This window comes from Saimiri boliviensis, chromosome 14 (genome assembly GCF_048565385.1).
Source record: "Saimiri boliviensis isolate mSaiBol1 chromosome 14, mSaiBol1.pri, whole genome shotgun sequence".
Classification (NCBI taxonomy): Eukaryota; Metazoa; Chordata; class Mammalia; order Primates; family Cebidae; genus Saimiri; species Saimiri boliviensis.
In genome coordinates, this window is record NC_133462.1 from 85416919 (window position 1) to 85440640 (window position 23722).

The 23722-nt window shown below is 36.6% G+C and overlaps 1 protein-coding gene across 15 annotated transcripts in view; it reads left to right on the forward strand.

The window, feature by feature from the left end:
* Positions 1–23722, forward strand: part of RYR2 (ryanodine receptor 2) — a 753432-nt gene that overhangs the window by 340307 nt on the left and 389403 nt on the right. For all 15 annotated transcript variants that reach the window (XM_074385363.1, XM_074385370.1, XM_074385367.1 and 12 more), the window contains one exon: positions 21579–21653. In XM_074385363.1, the coding sequence (XP_074241464.1) occupies positions 21579–21653 (75 nt within the window). The remainder of the gene's footprint in view (positions 1–21578; positions 21654–23722) is intronic.

Consider the following 23722-nt stretch of genomic DNA (forward strand, 5'->3'; position numbering starts at 1 on the left):
AATGACTTGAATATAATAATAAAAAGAATTCCTTGAATTTCGCAGTTATACAGCACTTTTTATTTCTAAGTCTTGTTAATATCATGGTTTAGAAAAATTTCAACCTCCCTATGTTATTTTCCTAGGTCATTGTAAGGAAATTGAGGGAGGCAAAGCATGAGCCCGGAAGCAGCCTTTCTTTCTTTGCTATCAGTCTGTACTGGGGCAGAAATGCATAATGATGATCTAAAAATATGTTTTTTCATTCATTAAAAAAAGAAGTAAAAGTAATGTAAGTTTTGGACACTGATTTGAAAGCTGGAGAAGTTCCTGGGAAATATGTAAGATTTTCTTTTACCTTATAATTCTTTCCTGTAGTTGTGATCTGGCTGTACTTATTAATTGTATGCTGTTGTTAAAGTTAAGTAACTAAAGTCCAATTTACTTTGTGATAAGGCATAGTGGAAACTATGAAGGAAGTGGCCAGAAGAGATGTTTACTTCTGAGTGATTTAGGAATAGTCTGGTCCTACATGCTGTGTTTCTACATGTAGTTATCCACCTGTTCCTGCTTTGTTCCATTGACAGTTATTTAATATACATAACTGTAATTGTAGCTATTGAAAACCTAGCTCAATTACGGGCTTTATGAGTCTGGATATCAGTAGAGTTATATTTACCTTCCACTTCACATTTAGATATGTATGTGTGTGTGGTTACCTATTCATTCTCCTGAAGAATATTAATAAAGCTATTAGAATGAAGAGCACGTAGAGCTATTCAATTAAGAAGAACTGAATTGGAGATGAGTCCTATCAGAGTTAAACTATATGTATATTTTTTTCTCATGCTTCCTGCCCATATTGCTTTTATGGATTAAATTCTGACATGTTCATGAAATACAGCATCACTATTGTTTTAAATTACTTGAAATTTTTTTTCAGGAAGACAAATAGCTCTAAAATGACTAGTAGAGGGCCGGGTGTGGTGGCTCATGCCTATAATCCCAGCTCTGGGAGGCCAAGGCAAGTGGATCATGAGATCAGGAGATTGAGACCATCCTGGTTAACATGTCAAAACCCTGCCTCTATTAAAATACTAAAACTTAGCCAGGTGCCTGTAGTCCCAGCTACTTGTGAGGCTGAGGCAGGGGAATTGCTTGAACCTGGGAGGCGGAGGTTATAGTGAGCCAAGATCTCGCCACTGCACTCCAGCCTGGCGACAGAGCAAAACCCCATCTCAGGAAAAAAAAAAAAAAAAAAAAACAATCAAAAACTAGTAGACAACTTGTCTAAACAACAAACAATAAAAATAGTAAAAATACAATCTACAGTGGTTGTGAGCAGTCAGGTAAAAGGGAGAGATTCCATAAGTATTAACCATAGTGTCATAACTTTTTAGTTCTTTTTTTTTTTTTTGAGGCGGAGTTTCGCTCTTGTTACCCAGGCTGGAGTGCAATGGCGCGATCTCGGCTCACCGCAACCTCCGCCTCCTGGGTTCAGGCAATTCTCCTGCCTCAGCCTCCTGAGTAGCTGGGATTACAGGCACGTGCCACCATGCCCAGCTAATTTTTTGTATATTTTTAGTAGAGACGGGGTTTCACCATGTTGATCAGGACGGTCTCGATCTCTTGACCTCGTGATCCACCCGCCTCGGCCTCCCAAAGTGCTGGGATTACAGGCTTGAGCTACCGCGCCCGGCCATAACTTTTTAGTGCTTATTAAACTCTTCAATTAGTGAGACAGAATGAGTTAAAGAGGAGTTAGTCTGGTAGCTGGGAAGGGATGTGTCAGCATCCCTTGTCAACCATGTTTTAATTATTGCTTTAAAAATAGACTTTTGCACAATAGGGTAACGACAGCCAACAATCAGTTTATTGTACATTTTTAAATAACTAAGAGTATAATTGAATTGTTTGTAACACAAAGGATCAATGCTTGAAGTGATGAATCCTGCATTTTCCCCGAAGTGATTATTATGCACAGTTATGCCTGTATCAAGGCACCTCATGTACCCCATAAATATCTATAACTACTGCATACCCACAAAACTTAACAATAAAAACTTAAACAAAATAGACTTTCATTCTGGAGGCTTGAAATTTGATTACTAGATTTTATTTCAAGCCTCACAGATTTTATGTGGAGAGTATTTTCTGTTCTAGATTTTGTTTCTAGATTGCCTCTCACTATTTCCATCCAAAATTTTATGTGAATATACTAAAATACCAACAATGGCATTTCCTTGATGTGCACATAACTTATTTATGGATTCCATATGCACTCTGTGAATGAACTCTGCCTTACTTTTACAGGAATACAGTTTAAAATGGATACATTAGGGAAAGATTATTTGGGGCCTTTAGTTTGGAAATCTATTAAGGAAACATTGTTTGAATGGCGTTATGTTAAAAACAGGTTTGCAGTCTTGAAACTAGTTTTATCGATTCAATAAGAATTTGTAGAATGACTATTATTTTGCGGGTGCTGGGCTATAGTAGTATATTAAAAAGTTACAACGCTTAATTTCTCAAGAAGTTTACATTCTAGTGGGCATAAATGACAACAAATATGTTTATTTATAAATTCGTAACTGACCCACATATACACAGATAAAAATGCATTAGGCGATGATAGAAGCTAAGGAGAAAAATAATGCATGGAAGCAGGCAGGGAGTGTTCCTGGCTGTGGTACGTTTTGTGGGGTGGTAAGAGGGAGAGGTGGGGAGAGGAGAGAAAGGTTGTTCTTCTTCCACCTTATCTGGCATTACTCTTGGCATATGCTTGCTGTGTCTTGTTACTTTCAAATGCAGAACTATTAAGTCATAGTTTCTGACAATATCTGGAAATAAACGCCAAATTTGCTTTCCAAAATGTGACTCAGCAGAGAAAAGCTATGCCATGTGTATGCATGACAATATTTTTACCTCCATGGCCCTTTTAATATTATGATGATTTAATGAGCTTCAGTTGTAAATAATTGATAAAGCATGAGATGGATTGGATGTAATGAATTAAATGTCTCTCCGTCTGGCTCAGAAAGACATGCATGGTTTCTATCTGTGTACACAACTGGATGACTAATATCCTTGTGAGGATATTTGTATGCCTTTGGTCACCACCTAGAAGGAAGCTTTGAAAGCTACTCTGTTGTTCTCCAAAATGGTCAAGGATAAAGTTTATCCTGTGAGGGCTTTTCTTCCTTTTCTCTATCTTCACGTTCTGCATGTATCTTTTCAGCCTGGAACTGAGAGTAAGATGAGTTCACTAAACAGTCTTGATGGAAGAGTCAGCCCATAAAGGAGAGCTACCTTCTGCTCTTTGCCTCTTCTCCCTTGGGAGAGATTTGATTTTGCCCCCAAACTTAAACTCCTTGCTGATTGCAGAGAGCACAGTCGCTGCTGTAGTTTGTCACGTTCTAGCAGCCTGACCTGGTCTGGAGCCGCACTCTTAAGGCATGAGCTGGCTAGAATGACTGCTTTAAAACGTGGGCTTTTAACACAGACGATTGAAAATATTCATAAGAATTTGAGTTGTCAGATCTTAGTAAAAATGAAAAAAAAAAAGAGAGACATTTGATGCATGTAGAGTATATGAATAGAAAAAGACAATAGATTAAAATCAGCATTATACAAAAATAAACTTCTCAATTATTTTCTCAGTTAAAATTTAAGAACATGACTTGTCTACGTTGGGTTTATTAACCTAATCCAGATGTAAGCAGTATCTTTCAGAAGAAAAAAAGAGAAGCATCTTCTTTTTTAAATTTCCAGATGCCTTTATGGTTGCACTGTATTCTGCACGGGGTGCAAAGTAAAGATAACATGTATTTTGTTGTTTTTCTGTCTCGTCCTACTTACAGGATTCTTTCCATGGTGATTCAAAGTGTAAGGGTATTGTTGTTTCAAATCCATTCTGATTCATTTACATTTTATGAAGAGGTGTCATCTCAAAACATACCTATTTTCCCTTGTACAGCAACTTGAATGGAGCTATTGTCACAAACTCAGCCCCTGAGTAAGTAAGTAATGCTTCTTGAGATGCTGGTTAGGCAAGTATTTCTTGATTTGTCACTAGGAAGAGACTTGCCAGCTGCTTTAGCTCCTGCCTGTGGCTCAGCTGCTCAGCCACACGCCCCCAAAGGTAACAGCAGCAGAAATCTTCCTATGAAAATGTGTCAAGTGAAACACTTATTTCACTCGGAAATCACCTTTTAAGGCTGGGTCTGCTTTTCAGTCATGTCAACTCAATTCCTTTAATATTTATTGAGGGACTTGGATAGCCCAGACGTTTTTGGCATGTGCTGAGTATAAAAATATGTCTGAGGCCCAGCCTCTATCTTTCTGGAATTCATCATCTGTATAGTCTATTCACACATTGCTATAAAGAAATAGCTGAAACTGGGTAATTTATAAGACAAGAGTTTTAATTGGCTCACAGTTCTGCAGACTGTGTAGGAAGCATGGCTGGAGACACCTCAGGAAACTTACAATCATAGCAGAAGGCAAATGGGAAGGAGGTGTGTCTTACAGGGCTGGAGAGTAGCCAAGGGGAAATCTGCCCTTATGATCCACTCACCTCTTATCAGACCCCTCCTCCAACATTGGGGATTATAATTCAGTGTGAGATTTGGGCAGGGACACAAATCCAAACCATATCATCACCTTTTAAGATCTCAACAACGCTATATTCAGGATGAAGTGAATGTTAATCTGAGAGAAGCCATTTATAGTTTTTAGAAAACTTAATTGGTAGAAAACATATTTTACCATTCAACCATATGAGAAAGATCAGCCAAATCTTTGTTGACCTTTGATTTTGAAGGGATATTTTTGTCAGCCTATAAAAAGTTAATGAAAAAGCTTTTCTTTTCACTAATTAGTTTGAACCTGCTATTCAGTGTCAACTCTAAATGGGAATTGCAGGTGACTGATTGTGGGTGACGGTAACTATTTTTCAGACAATTCCTACTTGCATTTAAATATGAGGGTCTAGTCATACATGAACACAACCCAAGTTAACTTGATTGAGGACTGTCTTTAACTTTCCCCATCCCACAGGGCCACTGATTACCCATATTGATCTGCATCTTCACCTCTTCTATTCAGTTTTCAGCCACAGTTGTGCCATTCATTTCTTTTTTTTTTTTAATTTTTAATTGCATTTTAGGTTTTGGGGTACGTGTGAAGAGCATGCAAGATAGTTGCATAGGTGCACACATGGCAGTGTGGTTTGCTGCCTTCCTCCCCGTCACCTATATCTGGCCTTTCCTCCATGCTATCGCTATCTAACTCCCCACCCCGCACTGTCCCTCCCTTATTACCCCCCAACAGACTCCAGTGTGTGGTGTTCCCCTCCCTGTGTCCATGTGTTCTCATTGTTCAACACCCGCCTATGAACGAGAACATACAGTGTTTGATTTTCTGCTCTTGTGACAGTTTGCTGAGAATGATGGTTTCCAGGTTCATCCGTGTCCCTACAAAGGACACGAACTCATCGTTTTTGATGGCTGCGTAATATTTCATGGTGTATATGTACCACATTTTCCCTGTCCAGTCTATCATCAGTGGGCATTTGGGTTGGTTCCAGGTCTTTGCTATTGTAAACAGTGCTGCAATGAGCATTTGTGTGCATATGTCCTTATAGTAGAACGATTTATAATCCTTTGGATATATACCCAGTAATGGGATTGCTGGGTCAAATGGAATTTCTATTTCTAGGTCCTTGAGGAATCGCCACACTGTCTTCCACAATGGTTGAACTAATTTACACTCCTACCAACAGTGTAAAAGTGTTCCTGTTTCTCCACATCCTCTTGTGCCATTCATTTCTTGCATGCCTTTTGCATAGTGAGGTATATATGGGAATCTGCATACAAATGCGTATTGTTTTTTATTTGTGAAAAAAGAAATGGAGAAAAAAATAACTCCTGCACTTTAATGTAAATTTGCTTAAAAATGGCTGCACAGAGAATCACTCTTGGTTGTAAGGTCCCCCATTTATATTATTTTGACAATTCCTGGAGGGTTGTTATCCACCAGCAATTAGGGAAGGGGAAGGAAAGCCCTCTTAGTAAATCAGTCTAACAACCTGAGTGAGTAGAAAACTATTTTTGAGGACTATGAATAACTCCAGCATGCTTGGCTAAGTCACCTAGATTGAAAGTACTTTGACTTCAAGTGAGTGACTCTACGTACCAGAAGAGTCTCTGGACCAATAGAACAGGAATCTGAACCTTGATGATACTGATTTAAAATAAAAGCCTTTTTGGGGTTGTGGATATCTTTGAGAATCTAATATATGCTAGAGTCTCTTCCTTAGAAAATTTTTGTACTTTCCAACATGAACAATTTTGTGACGTTAAATTACGTTTTCTCTCAGCATTTTCTCTGTTCTTTCTTCCCATTTAAGCAGCCAGCAGTCCCTGTGTTTCTTTGCCTAATGGGAGGTGTGAGACTTGGCAGAAAGCTTACGTTTTCTACAAGGCATCTCTCTTCCCGACTTTCAGTCCCTAGAGACTAAATCCAAGGTGATTGTTATGCTTAATGTCTTGGACAGAAAGGAAAGAGGGATTGCCTCAGAGAGAAAATGGAGGCATCAGACTTAAAAGACATTCACGGGGAACACCTGGACTCCATACATACGTGAAAAACAACGTGGACCTGAACCCAATTCAAAATAGATCACAGACTTAAATATGAAACACAGACTTTTAGGAAAACAAATGTAAAAGTTTTAAAGAAAAAAGGCAGATAGAAAAAATCTTTGGGATCATAGAGTTCTTAAACTTGACACCAAAAGCATGTCTATAAAAGAAAAAATGAGGCTGGATGCAGAGGCTCATACCTGTCATCCCATCACTTGGGAGGCTGAAGTGAGTGATCACCTGAGGTCAGGAGTTTGAGACCAGCCTGGTCAACGTGATGAAGCCCCATCTCTATGAAAAAATACACGAATTAACTGAATCTGGTGGTGCACACCTATAATACCAGCTACTCGGGAGGCTGAGACAGGAGAATGCTTGAACCCAGGAGGTGGAGGTTGCAGTGAGCTGAGATTATGCTACTACACTCCAGCCTGGCTCACAGAGCAAGACTCTGTCTTAAGATATATATAGACATAGATATAGATAGATAGATATAAACTGGGTTAACAGAGAAAACACACTCTATAAAATATTCTACAGAGGTGCATTTTAAGTTGATATGAGTGACTATAGCCCAGGGAAAAACACAAACTCAAGAAGCCTTGAGTAAATGGTCCCAAGGCAGTCACGTCACAACTCTGTTTTATACATTCTGGGGAAGTAGAAGTTACAGGCCAAGTCATAAGTCAATACATGGAGGTTATACATCAGCCTCACCTAAAAAGGTGGGATATCTTTTTTTTTTTTTTTTTTTTTTTTTTTTTTTTTTTTTGAGACAGAGTTTCGCTCTGTCACCAAGCTGGAGTGCAGTGGCACGATCTCAGATCACCGCAACCTCTGCCTCCCAGGCTCAAGCAATTCTCCTGCCTCAGCCTCCCAAGTAGCTGGGATTACAGGCCTGCACCACCACACCCAGCTAATTTTTGTATTATTAATAGAGACAGAATTTCACCATCTTGTCCAGGGTGGTCTCGATCTCCTGACCTCATGATCCACCTGCCTTGGCCTCCAAAGGTGCTGGGATTATAGGCATGAGCCACTGCACCAGGCCAAAAGGTGGGATATCTTAAAGCGGTGGCTTACAGGTCATATATGAGTTCAAAGATTCTTTAATTTGCAATTTGTTAAGGGAGTAGTGCTTTGTCTAAACATTTTGAGTCAGCAGAAAGTCATGTTTAAGGTAAGATAAGGATGTCTGTTAACCAGTACTCTCTCAGTCCGAGTGACCTGTGGGATGGGGGTCTTAACTCTTGTCTTCCCTGGCCTTATGTCCTGTTTATAATTTGGTATCTTATTGTCACAAAGAGTCTGTTCTGTCAGTCTTCTGGGCTCTATTTTCACATGAATGCCGGCCAGTCATTGTCTCTAGACTCCAAAAGGAAAGGGGATAATGAGATATGCCTGACCTCTTGTCTCATCATGGCCAGATTGCAGTTTTTCAGGATTCTCAGTTTTTCAGGTCCTCAGCCAAGAGAGGATCTGCTCAGCCAGTTGGGGGGCTTAGTATTTTATTTTTAGTGTACAATTCATCAAAATGAGAAAGTATGTTTTGCTCTGTAAAAATCCATGTGGAGAGGGTAAAAAGACACTCTACAGGCTGGAAGAAAATATTTGCAAACCATGTATCTGATAAAGAACTAGTATCTAAAATACATAAAGAATCCTCAAAGCTTAACAGTAAAATACAAACAATCCAATTAGAAAATAGGCAATAACCGTGATGGCTATTGGTAAAAGAGGTTACACAGATTGCAAATAAGCACATAGAAATATGTTCAGCACTATGACCCAGTATAGAAATGCAAATTAAGACCACAGTGAGATACCCCTATATGCTTATCAGAATGACTCAAGCAAAAATATTGACAGCCTTATGCTGGTGAGAATGCAGAGAAACTAGATAGCTCATATATTGCTTGTAAAATGATACAGCCACTCTGAAAAACATTTGGGCAGTTCCTTAAAAAACTGAACAACCATGACCATGTGGCTTAGCAATTGTACTCCTGGCCAACACTTTGATTTCAGCCTGAGACCTTGAGCAGGGAACTCAGCTGTACCATGCCCAGACTTCCAGCCTGTGGAATGGTGGAATAAGAAATGGTGGTGTTTCTCAGCCAGGAAGTCAGGCGTAATCGGTTACACAGAAATAGACTACCAAAAAATCCTATATGACATCACCTTGGAAATAGGCACATATAGTGAAGGACTGAACCTGAATTGAAGAGATGAGGAGCATCTAGCAAAGGATGCAACCGTGAGTGATGTTGAAGGAAAGCCTGGAAAGTGTGGTATCCTGGAGTCAAAGCACACGATTGTCAAGGGCAGTGGGGTGATCAGTTCTCTCCTCAAATATATCAACAAATGGAATGCCCTTGAAACAAAATGTTTTCATTCTTTTCTTTCTTACAGCCTCAACTCTGAACTTTATGAATTACTGTCAAGTCTAACCCACAGACTCATTCTCCTGAACTTCTATCCGAAATGTTCAAGTTCTTACTGCATATGTCTGCATCGATTTCACTTGAGATAGCAATTCAAATATATCAACCTTAACTGAATTCCGTCAGAGATGTTTTCCTTCTTACAGTCCGTAACTTGGTTCTATATACCAGTCTACTGTGCTCAAAACTTTGCCTTGATTTTTCTTTTTTGAAATAAGATAAAGGACTTTAAATTATATTGATTTTATTGCTAGTTTTTTTTTTCTTTATTAGACTTGTTTTTCTTGCTGATGTCACTTTTAAGGGTGCACCTTCCTGTTTACTGTGATTTGAGGGTTCTGTTGTGCTGTTGCTTTCAGATTAATATCCTATCTCCTTATTTTTGTTTCTGTATCCTTTTTAACTCTGTGGATTTGTCATCCCCGCTCCCTCCTCCCCCCTAATATCTTTATATGATAGTTTCCCCACAATACCGCGTAGGCTAGTTTTTGTTCTTCATGTCTTTCTAATCACGTGAAACTACACATTCGTGGATACAGGAACCTTGGTGTTTTATATTTTTTTTTCCCTAAAATATATACCCATGTGTCTAGAATATGAATGATAAGCAATTAGCATTTGTTTTTAGCTAAATGCAATTATACTTCTAATTTACTGTTGTTTATATGAAAGAAGAGAAAGATAGTAGTTCTTCATATTATTTACTTTTGCAACATTTACACATACACATTTGCAGCTGTCTATCCTTCTCTTTTAAAGAGAATGATCGAAGTTTATTTGAGATAGCCTGGTGTTATTTTATATATTCTGGAGGAAAAAAAATAGATTAAAAACTATCTCCTTTTTTTCCCCTGCTAGTATATTCCTAAGATATTTTGTATTACTATGTTAATATTTGTTGAGCTGGATTACTGAGTGAGTTTTTAAAGATTAATAGACTTTATTATATACTATTAGGTGTACGGGAAAATTGAGCAGAAAGCACAGAAAATTCTCCCTCCTCAGTTTTTCTGTTATTAACATCTTGTAGTCATGTGGTACTCTTGTTATAAGTGATAAAGCAATATCGACACATTATTCTTAATTCTCCAAATTAGGCTTACTCGGTGTTGTACATTCTGTTGGCTTTGACTAATAACATGTATTTACAACTGGAGTATCACACACAATAATTTCACTGCCCTAAAAATTCCCTGTTCTCCATTTATTCCTTCTTCCTTTCCCTGAACTCCTGACAAAAATAATTTTTTTTACTGTCTCCACAGTTTTGCTTTTCTCAGAATGTTAGATAATTGGAATCATATAGTTATAGCCCTTTCAAACTGGCTTCTTTCACTTAGAAATATGCATATATGGTTCCTCTATATCTTTTCATGACTTGATAGCTAATTTCTTTACATCACTGAAAAACATTCCAATGGATTTATTACAGTTTATCTATTCACATATCCACATATCAGAAGACATCTTGATTGCTTCCAAGTTGTGGTAATTAAAAGCTATGAATGGCCGGGCAAGGTGGCTCACGCCTTTAATCCAGCACTTTGTGGGGCTGAGGTGGGTGGATCACCTGAGGTCAGGAGTGCGAGACCAGCCTGACCAGCATCGAGAAACCCTGTCTCTACTATAAATACAAAAAGTAGCTGGGCATGGTGGCACATACCTGTAATCACAGCTACTCAGGAGGCTGAGGCAGGAGAATTGCTTGAACCTGGGAGGCGGAGGTTGCAGTGAGTAGAGATCCTGTCATTGCACTCTAGCCTGGGCAACAAGAGTGAAACTGTCTCAAAAAAAAAAAAAAGCTATTAATATTTACAGGCAAGTTTTGTATAGACCTAATTTATTTGGGTAAATATCAAGTAGCACAGTTGGTAAATCCCTTGGTAAGAGTATGTTTCGCTTTTTAAGAAACTGAAAAACTGTCTTCCAAAGTGGCTGTATCATTTTGTATTCTCACCAGCAATGAATGGGGTCCTTGCCAGCATTTAGGGTTGCAGTATTCCAGGTTTTGGCCATTGTAATAGATGCATGGTGGCACTTCAAGTTGCAAATGATGACATATGATATTGAGCGTCTTTTTATATGTTTGTCATCTGCATATCTTTAATGAGGTGTCTTAGATATTTTGGTGATATTTGATTTTTTATTGTTGAATTTTGCATATTTTGGATGCCAGTCTTTTCCCAGTTATGTGTTTGCAAATATTGTCTTTCAGTCCCTGGCTTGATTTTTTATTCTCTTAATAGCGTTTTCTTGCAGAGCAGAATTTTTTAATTTTAATGAAGCCCAGCTTACCAATTCTTTATTTCATGGATTATGCTCTCGATGTCTAAAACATCACTGTCAAATGCGTCATCATCTGGGTTTTCTCTTATGTTAGTTTCTGCAGTTTTATAGTCCTATGTGGTACATTTAGGCCAATGGTTCATTTTAAGCTAAATTTAGTGGAAAGTGTCAGGTGTGTTCTAGATTTGTTTTTTACATATGTATCAAGTTGTTCTAGCACTATTCGTTGAAAAGACTATATTTTCTCTATCGTATTAGATCTGTAATCCATTTTGAGTTAATTTTTATGAAGTGTGTGGTCTGTGTCTAGATCCTTTTTTTTTTTTTTTTTTTTTTTTTTGCGATAGGATATTCAGTCTTTTCAGTACCACTTGGGGAAAATTTCCATTGAATTACTGATTTTTTGTTAGGTATTTGTTGGATCTATTTCTAGGATCTCTGTTCTGTTCCATTGACCTATTTATCTGTTCTTTCACCAACATCATACTGTGTTGATTACTATAGCTTTATAGTAAATCTTGAAATCAGATAGTGTCAGTCGTCCAACTTCATTCTTCTTCAGTATTGTGTTGGCTCTTCTTCTGGGTCTTTCACTTCTCATGTAAACTTTAGAATCAGTTTGTTAATATCTACAAAATAACTTACTGAGATTTTGATTGCAATTGCTTTGAAACTAACTGACATCTTGAAAATATTGAGTCTTCCTATCTATAAACACAGAATATCTCTCAATTTATTTAGATTTTGTTTGACTTTTTAAATCAGAGTTTTGTAGTTGTCTTTATTTAAGTTTTATACACATTTTATTAGATTTGCATTTAAGCATTTCATTTTTTGGTGTTAATATAAATATTTTTTTACTTGAAATGCATATTGTTCATTGCTGTATAGAAGAAATTGATTTTTGTATATTAGTGTCCTGCAACTTTCCTATAATTGTCTATGGGTTTCAAGAGATTTTTGTTGTTATTCATCTCAATTCTTTGAGATTGGGGTAAATAATCATGTCATCTATGAAGAAAAACTGTTTTATTTCCTCCTACTCAGTCTGTATACCTTTAATTTTCTTTTCTTATCTTATTGCATTGTTGAGAACTTCTAATACAGTCTTGAGTAGTAGTGGTGAAGAGAACATTCTTGACTTGTTCCTGACATGGAAGCAACAACTTTCTCATCATCACATATGGTGTTAATTGTAGGTATTTTTTTGTAGCTGTTCTTTGTCAACTTGAGGAAATTCCTCTCTATTCCTCAATGCCTGAGAATTTTTATTATTAATAGGCATTGAATCTTGTCAAATACTTTTTCTTCATCTCTTGATATGATCAATGATATTTTTCTTTAGCATGTTGATATGATGGACTATACTATGGTTCAGTGATATCTTAATTACCTTATGTATACAAAAGGAGAAAATATTCATTTTTACTATCATACTTGTATTCAAGCAGTACATTCCTTTTGAAATAAAAAATAGTGATTTCAGCCGGGCGCGGTGGCTCAAGCCTGTAATCCCAGCACTTTGGGAGGCTGAGGCGGGTGGATCACGAGGTCAGGAGATCGAGACCATCCTGGTCAACACGGTGAAACCCCGTCTCTACTAAAAATACAAAAAATTAGCTGGGCATGGTGGCACGTGCCTGTAATCCCAGCTACTCAGGAGGCTGAGGCAGGAGAATTGCCTGAACCCAGGAGGCGGAGGTTGTGGTGAGCCGAGATCGCGCCATTGCACTCCAGCCTGGGTAACAAGAGTGAAACTCTGTCTCAAAAAAAAAAAAAAAATAGTGATTTCTAGAAATACCTGTTATGATATTTATATTGTATGTCATATATATATAATATATAAATGTCATATAAATATGAAGTTTATAATCTGTTTAGATAACAAAATGCTGATTTTTGAAGGGAGAATTAAATTCTATGATATATCACAGAAATTCTTTGGTATATTCATTGAAAGTTAAGTTTAGATAAATAAAGTAGTATTTTGTTACTTTCTGACATTGCAGTAACTAAAATACATTGATATGGCTTTTTCTTTGTCCCTATTATATTCTACAGCAACATGTAATTATGATATGAATTGGCAAGGAAATATTCAGAGTCTGGTAAACTGTTCCTCTATTTTTAACATATGTAATGGCTTCATGATCAAAATTTGATGGACTGATTGAATCGTCTTTTATTATTATTTACCTCTTCTGGTATTCAATATTTGTTATACACCGTCCCCTCTTTCTTGACAAAAAATGAAACCGGAATGTGTATGTGTACAGAAAATAGGACTCTTAATAGTTCTGTATCATTTCCCCATTGCTCTGAAGTCGTAGTAAATTTAAAAAAGAGAAAAATAAAGCTCACTTAGTGCCCCTCTTAAAGTATCTATGATACTGTAATGATAATAGACTATGTAAGCTATTCAGCATTACTGCACTAACCTTTTCAGGGCTTTCTTATGTTGAAGAAATGAGTAGATTGAATGCCCTAACTGTTCTTTCATGTGGCTTTTTTTGGATAAGCCAAGTGCTCGGAAGCACTGTAAATTTGTATTTCTCTTAAAAGGAATAAAGATCTGTCACAACATAGGTAGGAATCCCAGATTTAGAAATGTGATTCAAGAGAGATAAGGTAAGACTTTTCTTCCAATTTATGAAAGACTCTAGACCCTGGATTTTATCCAGCTAGCTTTCTCTGAGATTAAAATGACCAATAATATGGGTAGAATATTCTTGATCTAGGATTAGCCAATCAAGGCAGTAAGTCAAATCTAACCAGTTGCCTGTTTTTGTAAAATTTTATCGTTATCATCCTATTTTTAAAACATATTGTCTGTGTTTGCTTTTGATAACAACAGAATTAAATAACGGGACAGAAACCATATAGCTCGCAAACCTGAAATATTTACTATCTGGTTCTTTACAGAAAAAGTAGGCCCACTCCTGTTTTAGGCCACCTTTTCATGGTGACAGTGAACATCATAGTGGTGCCTGTCAAGTCCTACGGTTCTGGAGACAGTGGATCCCTGTGCTGGAGCTAAAGGAAGGGTGACAGAGCAGGTGACTTCAGAAGATGATTTAAATAAGAGAGAAGGTAGTTAGGAAAAGAAGTATTCTTTTATTTTATATAATGCATGCATTCTTTTCAGAGCTTGAAGTTTTGTAGAGTGTCATTTTGCAAGAGTATTGCAATGCATACACAATAGAATATTATACTACCTTAAAAAAGAAGGCAATCTTGTTATTGGCAACAACATGGATGAACCTGGAAGACATTATTATAAGTGAAATAAGCCAGGCACAGAAAGACAAATTACTGCATGATCTTACTTATGTGTGGAATTTGAATTCACGGAAGGAGAGAGTAGAATGGTAGCAGCTAGAGGTTGGAAAGATGTTGGTGAAAAGGTAAAACATTTCAGTAAGACAAGAGGAGTAAATGTAAGAGAGATAGTATGCAACACGACAACTGTTCATAACCATGTATTCTATACATGAAAATTGTTAAGGGAGTAGGTTTTAAGTGTTTTCACCTCAGAAAAATAATAAGTATGAGAGGTGATACATATGCTAATTAGCTTGATTTAGCTATTTCATAATGCATACATGTTTCAAAACATCATGTTATGTATTATAAATATATACAACTTTTGTTTGTCGATAAAAAAACAAAGCATATTGCTGGAGATGCCCAAGAAAGACATATTGACTAGAATGTGAATTTTAAGACTGCAAATATGTTCGGAATCATTTTGATGTAGAGAACTACTAAAAGCAAATGGAGGCCAGGCCTGATGGCTCACGCTTATAATCCCAGCAGTTTGTGGGGTTGAGTTGGGCAGATCACTTGAGTCCAGGAGTTCGAGACCAACCTAGGTAACATGGTAAAACCCTGTCTTCACATAAAATGATACAAAACTCAGCCAGATGCAATGGCATATGCTTGTAGTTCCAGCTACTCTGGAGGCTGAGATAGGACAGTTGCTTGAGCCTGGGAGGCAAAGGTTGCAGTGAACCAAGATTACACCATTGTGCTCCAGCCTGGGTGACAGATTGAGATTCTGTCACAAAAAAAAAAAAATAAAATAAAAAAAATAAAAAAGAAAAAAAGAAAAAATATACAGATATGCCTGAAAAGGAATGCCAATGTGCAAATGCATCTGTTTGCTGTCCTAGAGGGATGGTCCCTAGTTTTCATTAGATTTCAGTGACCATGTGACTCCATAAAGGTCAAAAATCACTGCTGAAGAATATGCTGGGCATGACGGGACAGGCAGACAAGGTAGGTGTGAGGAGTAAGGCCATGCCATTTTGTGAAAATGCTCACGCAAACCTATGGAGAGAATCACATACTAAGGAACTGAAACCCCGTGACAGCCATGTGATTAAACCGTCTTGAAAATAGGGCCTCCAAACTCTAGTTCAAACCTGCAGTGACGACAGCCCTAGCTCACATCTTGACTGCAACCTCACAAAAGACCCCAAGGCAGACACCAAGCAAGAAGCATCTAATTAACATACACTATATTCCTGACCCACAGAAACAGTATAAAATAGTGTGTTTATTATTTTAAAAAAGGAATGCTGAGAACCTTTGAACTGCAGGAGGAGGTTAGCACTGAAGTGACTGATTTATGATGTCACTGTTAATAGGTAGGCTTCATTTCCTGCTTACATTTTCCTGAGCGATTTCAGAATTTAGGGCCTTTGAATATCAACAAGCAGGAAATACTATTGATTTTGCAGTAATCCATTCAATCCAGGCAAAACATTACTGAGTCTTACTCCCTATATGGAAGGATTGAATATAAATCATGACCGTAATCATGGTCCTGATCATCACCATCACCATCTGCACCCTCAGAGCTGACATTTGTTGTGCAAGGACTCTTCCAAGTGGTCTCCGGAGGTTATTTCACTCATTCGTTCTTCACGGTAATCCAGTGAAAATGATTCCCATTCTGCATATGAAGGAAATGAGGCAGAGAGGAGGTCAACACCTTGAACAGGTTCACACAAAGAAGTGACATCTTCAGAAAGTTAGTAACAATCCAATGTGAAAGTGATTCGTCAACTTTTAGTTGCCCTGAAGAACAAGCAAGAGAGTAACTGTGATGTCATCTGTTCACCGAGCCTTTGGCAGCACTCACAATGAAAAGAAGCGGTTTCCTTGCAGGGTGGAGGTATCGCTGTACAGTGTGCAATCTTTTATTAATAATGTATTTTATGATTCTGTACTAAAGTCCACTAATTAGAATTGTGCCTCCTATAAAATTTTATTGTAAATATATGCCCAACTGTCGAGCTATGAAGAACTTGTAAGGATTTGTGCTTTTATTAATATGCTAATGCTAGTCTTTTCTGGGCCTCAGATTCTGAAGATGAACTATTCTAGCTGTCAAAGTGCCTGCTTTTTACCGAGAAACAAGTGCTTTGACTACTGAGATAAGACTCAAATTGTGTTTTATAGCCAAAAATGCAAAAATAGCTAATGACTTTTCTATCAGTGGACAATATTATAATAATAGTTATGAGCAGTGGAAATGATGGTATAATGGGAAGGATTCGTACTTAGAATAACCTTAAAGGGCCTCGTCAGGCAGTTTTATGTGATCAGCCTGAAATATGAGTTCCTTAATGAAATGTATTATATTGGGGGATAATGTGTTATGTAGGCATAACTTACAGCCTGAAGTCTGGAAGTTTTCAAGGTGCTGTTGAACAGTCTTACACTGCTACATGTGCCTATTTTTAAAATTCCTGTTCAGTGAAATTACAGTGACTTTGACTTTGTCTGATTTGTGAGATGAAAGTTTTTTTTCAACAAATTCTCTTCAAAATAATAACAGTATCCAGTTCTTTTGCACATACTCCTTTTCTCAGTAGCTGTAACACTGTTTTAGTACGTGGCAGAAATAGTCTTCAGTTAACAAGGAGCTGCATGAATTCTTTTGTATTTTCATATCCGTTGACCTTCGGGAATTCTGGCATCATTGCTGCCATTTGCTTTAAAATCTTTTGTTATGATTAGCTCAAAAGGTGCCGTCACCATCAATCGGCTTAATTTCTTAGAGAATCTTTATCTGTTTTCAGTCTTCCTGTTGGAAAGGGCGTTTGCTCTGAATATAACCATTTATTTGTATGAGTTCCAAGTTGGTAATGCCATTTGGTAAACTGGTTGGTCTTTAGAACAACTGTCCTTCTAGACTCTGATTTCATACTTGAAATGCATTGCAGGGAAAAGGGACAGTCCCTTAATAGAGCAGGTGTATTCCTCTAGGTGGGCTGATTTCTAAATAACTTTGAATGCCCTTAATGTCCTTTATGATGGACTGAAGTCCCTATTTATTTAAGATCTTGATATTATGGTACCAATTTTCAGTCTGAAACAGCCCACGAAGATTTGATTAGACAGCCATTGACATTCTGCACATGCCGTATATTTATGTGGGGAACGATATCATAGCAAAGATTCCCGATTGGCAATAAATAGTCAAAAGAAGTCATCAGATTCTCTGTACCTGCCAATGAAACATTTAAAAAACTATAAAAAGGGATAATTCAAGGCACAAGGACCTTCAAGATAAAGCTAAAAATATTTCAGGTAGGAAGGAGGATTCAACTTTCCTTTTGACTTTATATTTGTCTTTTAGAATTTTAATAAAAATATCATTAAATTTTTATAAAAGATCATTGTTAAATTCAAATGGTAAAGTTATCAAAGTAAAATATTTGCATGATAATTCTTCATACACTTTAGTGTATAAATCTATATAATTTTGCAAAGACATATTATTCATGCTGTTTATATCTTAGAGACCTTTTTAAAAGTTTTTGAGCTTAATTTCTCTATACCTCATATAATTGTTCCTCTAATGCAATGAATACCAATAGTTTGATGTTCGTTATTTTACAATTTTCTCCGTGCTCATACAGATATATATTTGCTTATATACATAATATGATAGATTTTTAGGGATAACTTACATAGAAAATGTAGATAATTTACACTTCTGCATCTTATTTAACAGTACCTCATTGAGTTTCTTCCTCTTTTGATTTTCTGTTGGTTTATTTTGTTCTCTATTTCATGTCTTCAGGCAATTCTTTATTTACGTGTTTTATTTCATAATTAAAGCATTGCAGACTAAAAGTGTTCAAAGTTTACCTATCAATCATAGATTTGTTAAGAAGCGTTTTTGCCTTCATTATATTCTAGGTAGGGTATAATTTTGATTCCCTCTTTGACCCATGAATAATTTAGAAGAGCTTCCTCATTTTCCAAGTTGTTAATTTCTTGTTGTGTTTTCAGTATTTGTTTCTACATTTTTTTGTTTATGATCAGAAACTATGATGAGTAAAAGTCTTTTAAAAATCTGATAATGTTTTCTTTGTTTTCAAGTAAAAGACCTTTATTAAAGGTCATATGTATTTAAAAAGCTGTGTCTGTGTTTTTTTCTGTATGTGTGTATACACACACAGACATGTGCACAATGGCACAATGTCTGTATTTTGTTATTCACTCTTATTTAATTAGTCTGAGTGTTATCTGTGCTTTGGATTTTTTTAAAGCTTTTCATGTGATTCTAATATACAACCAAGATTAAGCACCCACTGCCAAAATGAAATAATCATTTAGCCAAGTGGTTCTCAAAATATGGACGGTCAGTATCACCTGGGAACTGGTTAGAAATGCAGATTCTTGAGCCTCACTCTAAGATCTGGCCACTCAGAAACTCAGGATGTGGCCAGCAATCTCTTTTTAAAACATTCTTATTTTTAATTGGCACATAATAATTGTACATAATTGTGGGGTACAATATGGTATTTCAATACATACATACAGTATAGAATGATCAAATCAGGCATTGCTGTATCTATCAACTCAGACATTTATAATTTCTTTATGTTGAGAACATTCAAAATCCTCTCCTATAGCCATTTGAAAATATATGATAAATTGTTAACCACAGTCATGCTATATAGTTGCTATGAAATACTAGAACTTGTATCTCCAATCTAGTTGTAATTTTTAAATGACATTCTGTCATTCATAGCAACATGGTTCAGCCTAAAGGGTGTTAAGTGAGAAAAGCAATCTGAGTCTTAACAAGCCCTCAAAGGGAGAGGATTCTACCTCACTGAAGACTGAAGATCACTTACTTATGTCAGTGGCTCTACACTGAGGGTGATTTTGTCCCCAAAGGGACATCTGGCAATGTTGGAGACCTCTTTTGGTTGTCACAGCTGGTGGGAAACTATTGCTGGCTTATAGTTGGTAGAGGGCAGGGCTGTAACCCTCCTGCAATGCACAGGACAGCACAGCAGAGAATCACCCAGCCCCAGATATCAATAGTGCTACAATGGAGTAACTTACTTAGACTGTGCTTTCCAATGCTTGGCTTCCCATTGCAACCAGCAAGAGAGTTTTTTAACATCCTGACTCCAGATCTGTTTACTGTCATTGGTGAGGGTGTACATAAGGATTTTTAAAAACTCTCCATGCGAGTACTTTATGCAGCAAAAGTTGAACATCACTACTGTGGACATTGGTTATTAATGGCAAAAATCACAATAACTTTTGCACCAACCTAATACCTAAATCTCTTAGGTCCGAATGGATGGATTAGGGTGATTCCCAAACCAACTGGTCAATTTTTATCTAAAGAAATAGACAATTACATACCCCTGTTGTGTTATAATGGGAAGTACAAACATCTGTTTGTATAATGTTCTTGCCAAAAATTCAAACTTGGACAAGCTTCTAGATTTCTAGATCTCACTACCAATTTAGAGGTACATGTTAACAAAAACACCATAGGAAGGCTGTTGACTAAATCCAGAATGTAGAAAGTCCTCTAGGACATATAGCACAGACTACTTATCCTCAAATAAATGGCAAGAGGGAAAGAAAGGAGAGGAATGGGGACTATTCTAGAATAAAACAAACTTAAGACCCCTAACTGATAAGTGTATCTTTTTTGGAACTTGATTTGAAAAGGCAACAAGAGAAAATTAAAAACATCTGTGAGTCAATTTGGGCAGTTCAAACACAGACTGGATATTTTATAATATCAAATAATTATTCTTAAAGTTGCATGTGGAGGGGTAAATAGAGGTTATAGGTTAAACATGGTTATCCCTCTGTTGATCATTGTTGATGTCATGTGCTGGGTGTATGGGGACTTATTTTAATATTCTCTTTACCTTTGTGTATGTTTGAAATGTTCCATGATAAAGATAGAATGAGAAGGAATATCTAAATAGGTGGGAAGAGAGGCAGGTGAGAATGGTGTTAGAAAAGCTTGGAGTTTCCACAGTATTAAAAAGTAAGCCTAGTGGATGTGATAACATGACAGTCACTTGATGACTTCAGCAAAATCTGTTTCATTGGAGAAATGGGTCTGGAAGCAAGATTGGAGTCCACTGGAACTTGACAGGAGTAGATATGGCATTATTGCTGTGTTTGAGGCAGGACAGGCTTTCATGTATTTACATAAGACAGACCCTATAGAGAGGAAGATTGAGAAGACTCAGGAAAGAAACAGAGCATGTGCATCAGCTTTGCCCTGGTGCAAACATTAATTTGGATCTCAAAACATTGGTGCAGACATTAACTTGGATAATTATAGCAATTACTTAGCATTATGTATGGCATATTAACACATTATTATGATGAGGGTTTTGAAATTTGAGTGCATGTGATATGCATACAAAGAAGTTCCTTTTTGTGAGTTTTTGGATATTTATAGTTTGATAAAAATTGCAGATTGCTGTGTTAAAATATTAAGAATTATTGTTCTTATATTTCTTTAAAATGCTTTAAATAATCTAAAACAGAATTTGGAAGTGCAAATATTTATATGTATATGTTGAAATAATGATACGTTAAACTATACCTAAACTTATCACAGAGTACTTTCATGGACCTAAGAGAGAGTGAGAGAGAGAGAGAAAGAAAAAGAGAAAATGAATGAGATTAGAGGGAGAAAATGGCAAGAGACAATATATTTAAATCGTTTATTCAGGGAAAACTTAGATTGATCACTGTTACTGTTATTTTGGTTATTTTTATTTCCAGCTATATTGTCTCCCGGCAAAAAGTATAAATTTAACTGTTCGCTTACAGGCCATTTCCTTTTCTTTTCGAATCAGCTTCAAAAAATTAGATTCCAGAGAATGAAACATGTTTAACTCACATTTGGGCTTTTGTTTGTTTGTTGAAACAGAACTGTTCATTATGAAGGTGGCGCTGTGTCTGTTCATGCACGTTCCCTTTGGAGACTAGAGACGCTAAGAGTTGCGTAAGTAGAACTTCTAAACACAGCCCGATGCACTATGTGTATCAAATAGCTCAGTGTTGTGCTTCTGTGTCAGCTGGTCGTGCTGAAAACTACAGCAAGCAAGCGAACAAAGGAAACACTGAGAAGGTGGTGGAGCATTTCTCTTTGGTCTCTTTCCTTCCACCTACCTTTCTAGTTCCGTAGCCTCAGTTCACCAGCTGGCAACCCTGAGAAATAAGCAGTAATATTGTACAGTATGCTTTTGTCTTTAGCCTCACTCACTTTTTAAATACCATCTCATCCTAGACCATGCATCTCTTGGCAGAAAGGGCTACTAGGACAGAGCGATAGACGATTTGGAGACAAAACAAGTTCTTTGCAAGCCCGTCGCACATTTCCAATCTGACAGACTATGGATTTAACCCTCTAAAAGCACATTTAAAACAGAAAACTTGAACATGAGCATTGGGACAGAGTCATTACTGGCAGTCACTATATTTACTTAAAAATGATTTGATAGCCAAGAACAAATCTGCACTGCTATAAAATTCACTGTGTATTCATTATAGTAATGAAAGTTTTTATATATTAATATTTATGGTGCATAAATATATAAAATATTTTTTCTAATTACTTAAAAAACTGAATATTTTCTTTTAGTTCCTGTAAATAAATACAATACGATGAGAAAGGTGTCATTTTGGCCTATTTTAAGTAGAATTAGAATGTCAAATTTTTTTTAATAATTGGAAGCTTTAGTCCTTTGCCTAAAAGCAATAAATTTTCAGTGTATTTGTTTCCCAGTGTATTGGGCTTTAAAGACATTATTGGGCCAGGTGCAGTGGGTCGCGCCTGTAATCCCAGCACTTTGGGAGGCCGAGGCAGGCAGATCACCTGAGCTCAGGAGTTTGAGACCAGCCTGGCCAACATGGTGAAACCTTGTCTCTATTAAAAATGAAAAAAATTAGTCGGGCCTGGTGGTAGATGCCTGTAATTCCAGCTACTCGGGAGGCTGAGGCAGGAGAATCTCTTGAACCCGGGAGGCGGAGGTTGCAGTGAACCAGGATCATGCCATTGCACTTTTGCCTGGGCAACAAGAGCAAAACGCTGTCTCAATCAATCAATAAGACATCATTGATTTAGGATGCTAATTGATTTGTATTGGGCTTTAAAGAGATCACTGGTTTAGGGTAACAGATTCCATGGGTGGGAATGAGGGCTATCTTACTCTAGTATAACTGTCTTTATAGACCTTTTACTTTGAGACTATTGCCTGTCTGATGGTGACGAGAAGAGTTGGCCGTCAGTTGTTTTTGCTCATGTTTCCCATACAATAATTTTGAAAAACGTTGTACATTCCTGAACATTGTGAGGTTGACATAGAAATCCTTTCATTATCAGTTTAGATGTTTAGAATATAACTTCTAGTGTATTTTAAATAGTGACACTTCAAAATAAAATGGTTACATCACCCTTTTCAAAATATCCAACTAATGGAAAGTCATGCTGTGATTTAATACTCACCTTTGTTTATTGAAAATGGTTCTTTAACAATAAAAATAGATATTGTTAAGTTTTTCCTTTTCATTACATCCTACTCCTGTGCAACAAAAATATTCATATTGATTAATTTCTTACATTTTTCATGTAAGTCTATAACTTTAAAAGGTTTTTCTGTATTGTCATTAATAACCAACTGATAATATTAAATTTCTTTGATATAAATACACAATTGATCAAATCTACCTAAATATTAAAATTTTTGGTGAACACTAAACTTAAAAGAAAAATTTTTATTGGAAATGCACATCATAATGAGATGGAAAAAGAAGAGACAGACTTCTAAGACAAAGGAAAAACTCACAGCTTTTATATGCTTTATAATTATTCAGATAATTTGAGGAAAAAAGTTTAAGTATTACTCATATTTTTTGCTTTGTGTATTATAAAATGAAAGATTAAAGAAGTGTTTATACAAATTAATTGTATAAATAATGACTAATTATATATGTAATTAAATAGTGTAAGTGCAGTTTAGAGAGGTTGTTTGGCCCTTATAAAATGGATTGTGTGTTTTCAAAATATAGAGA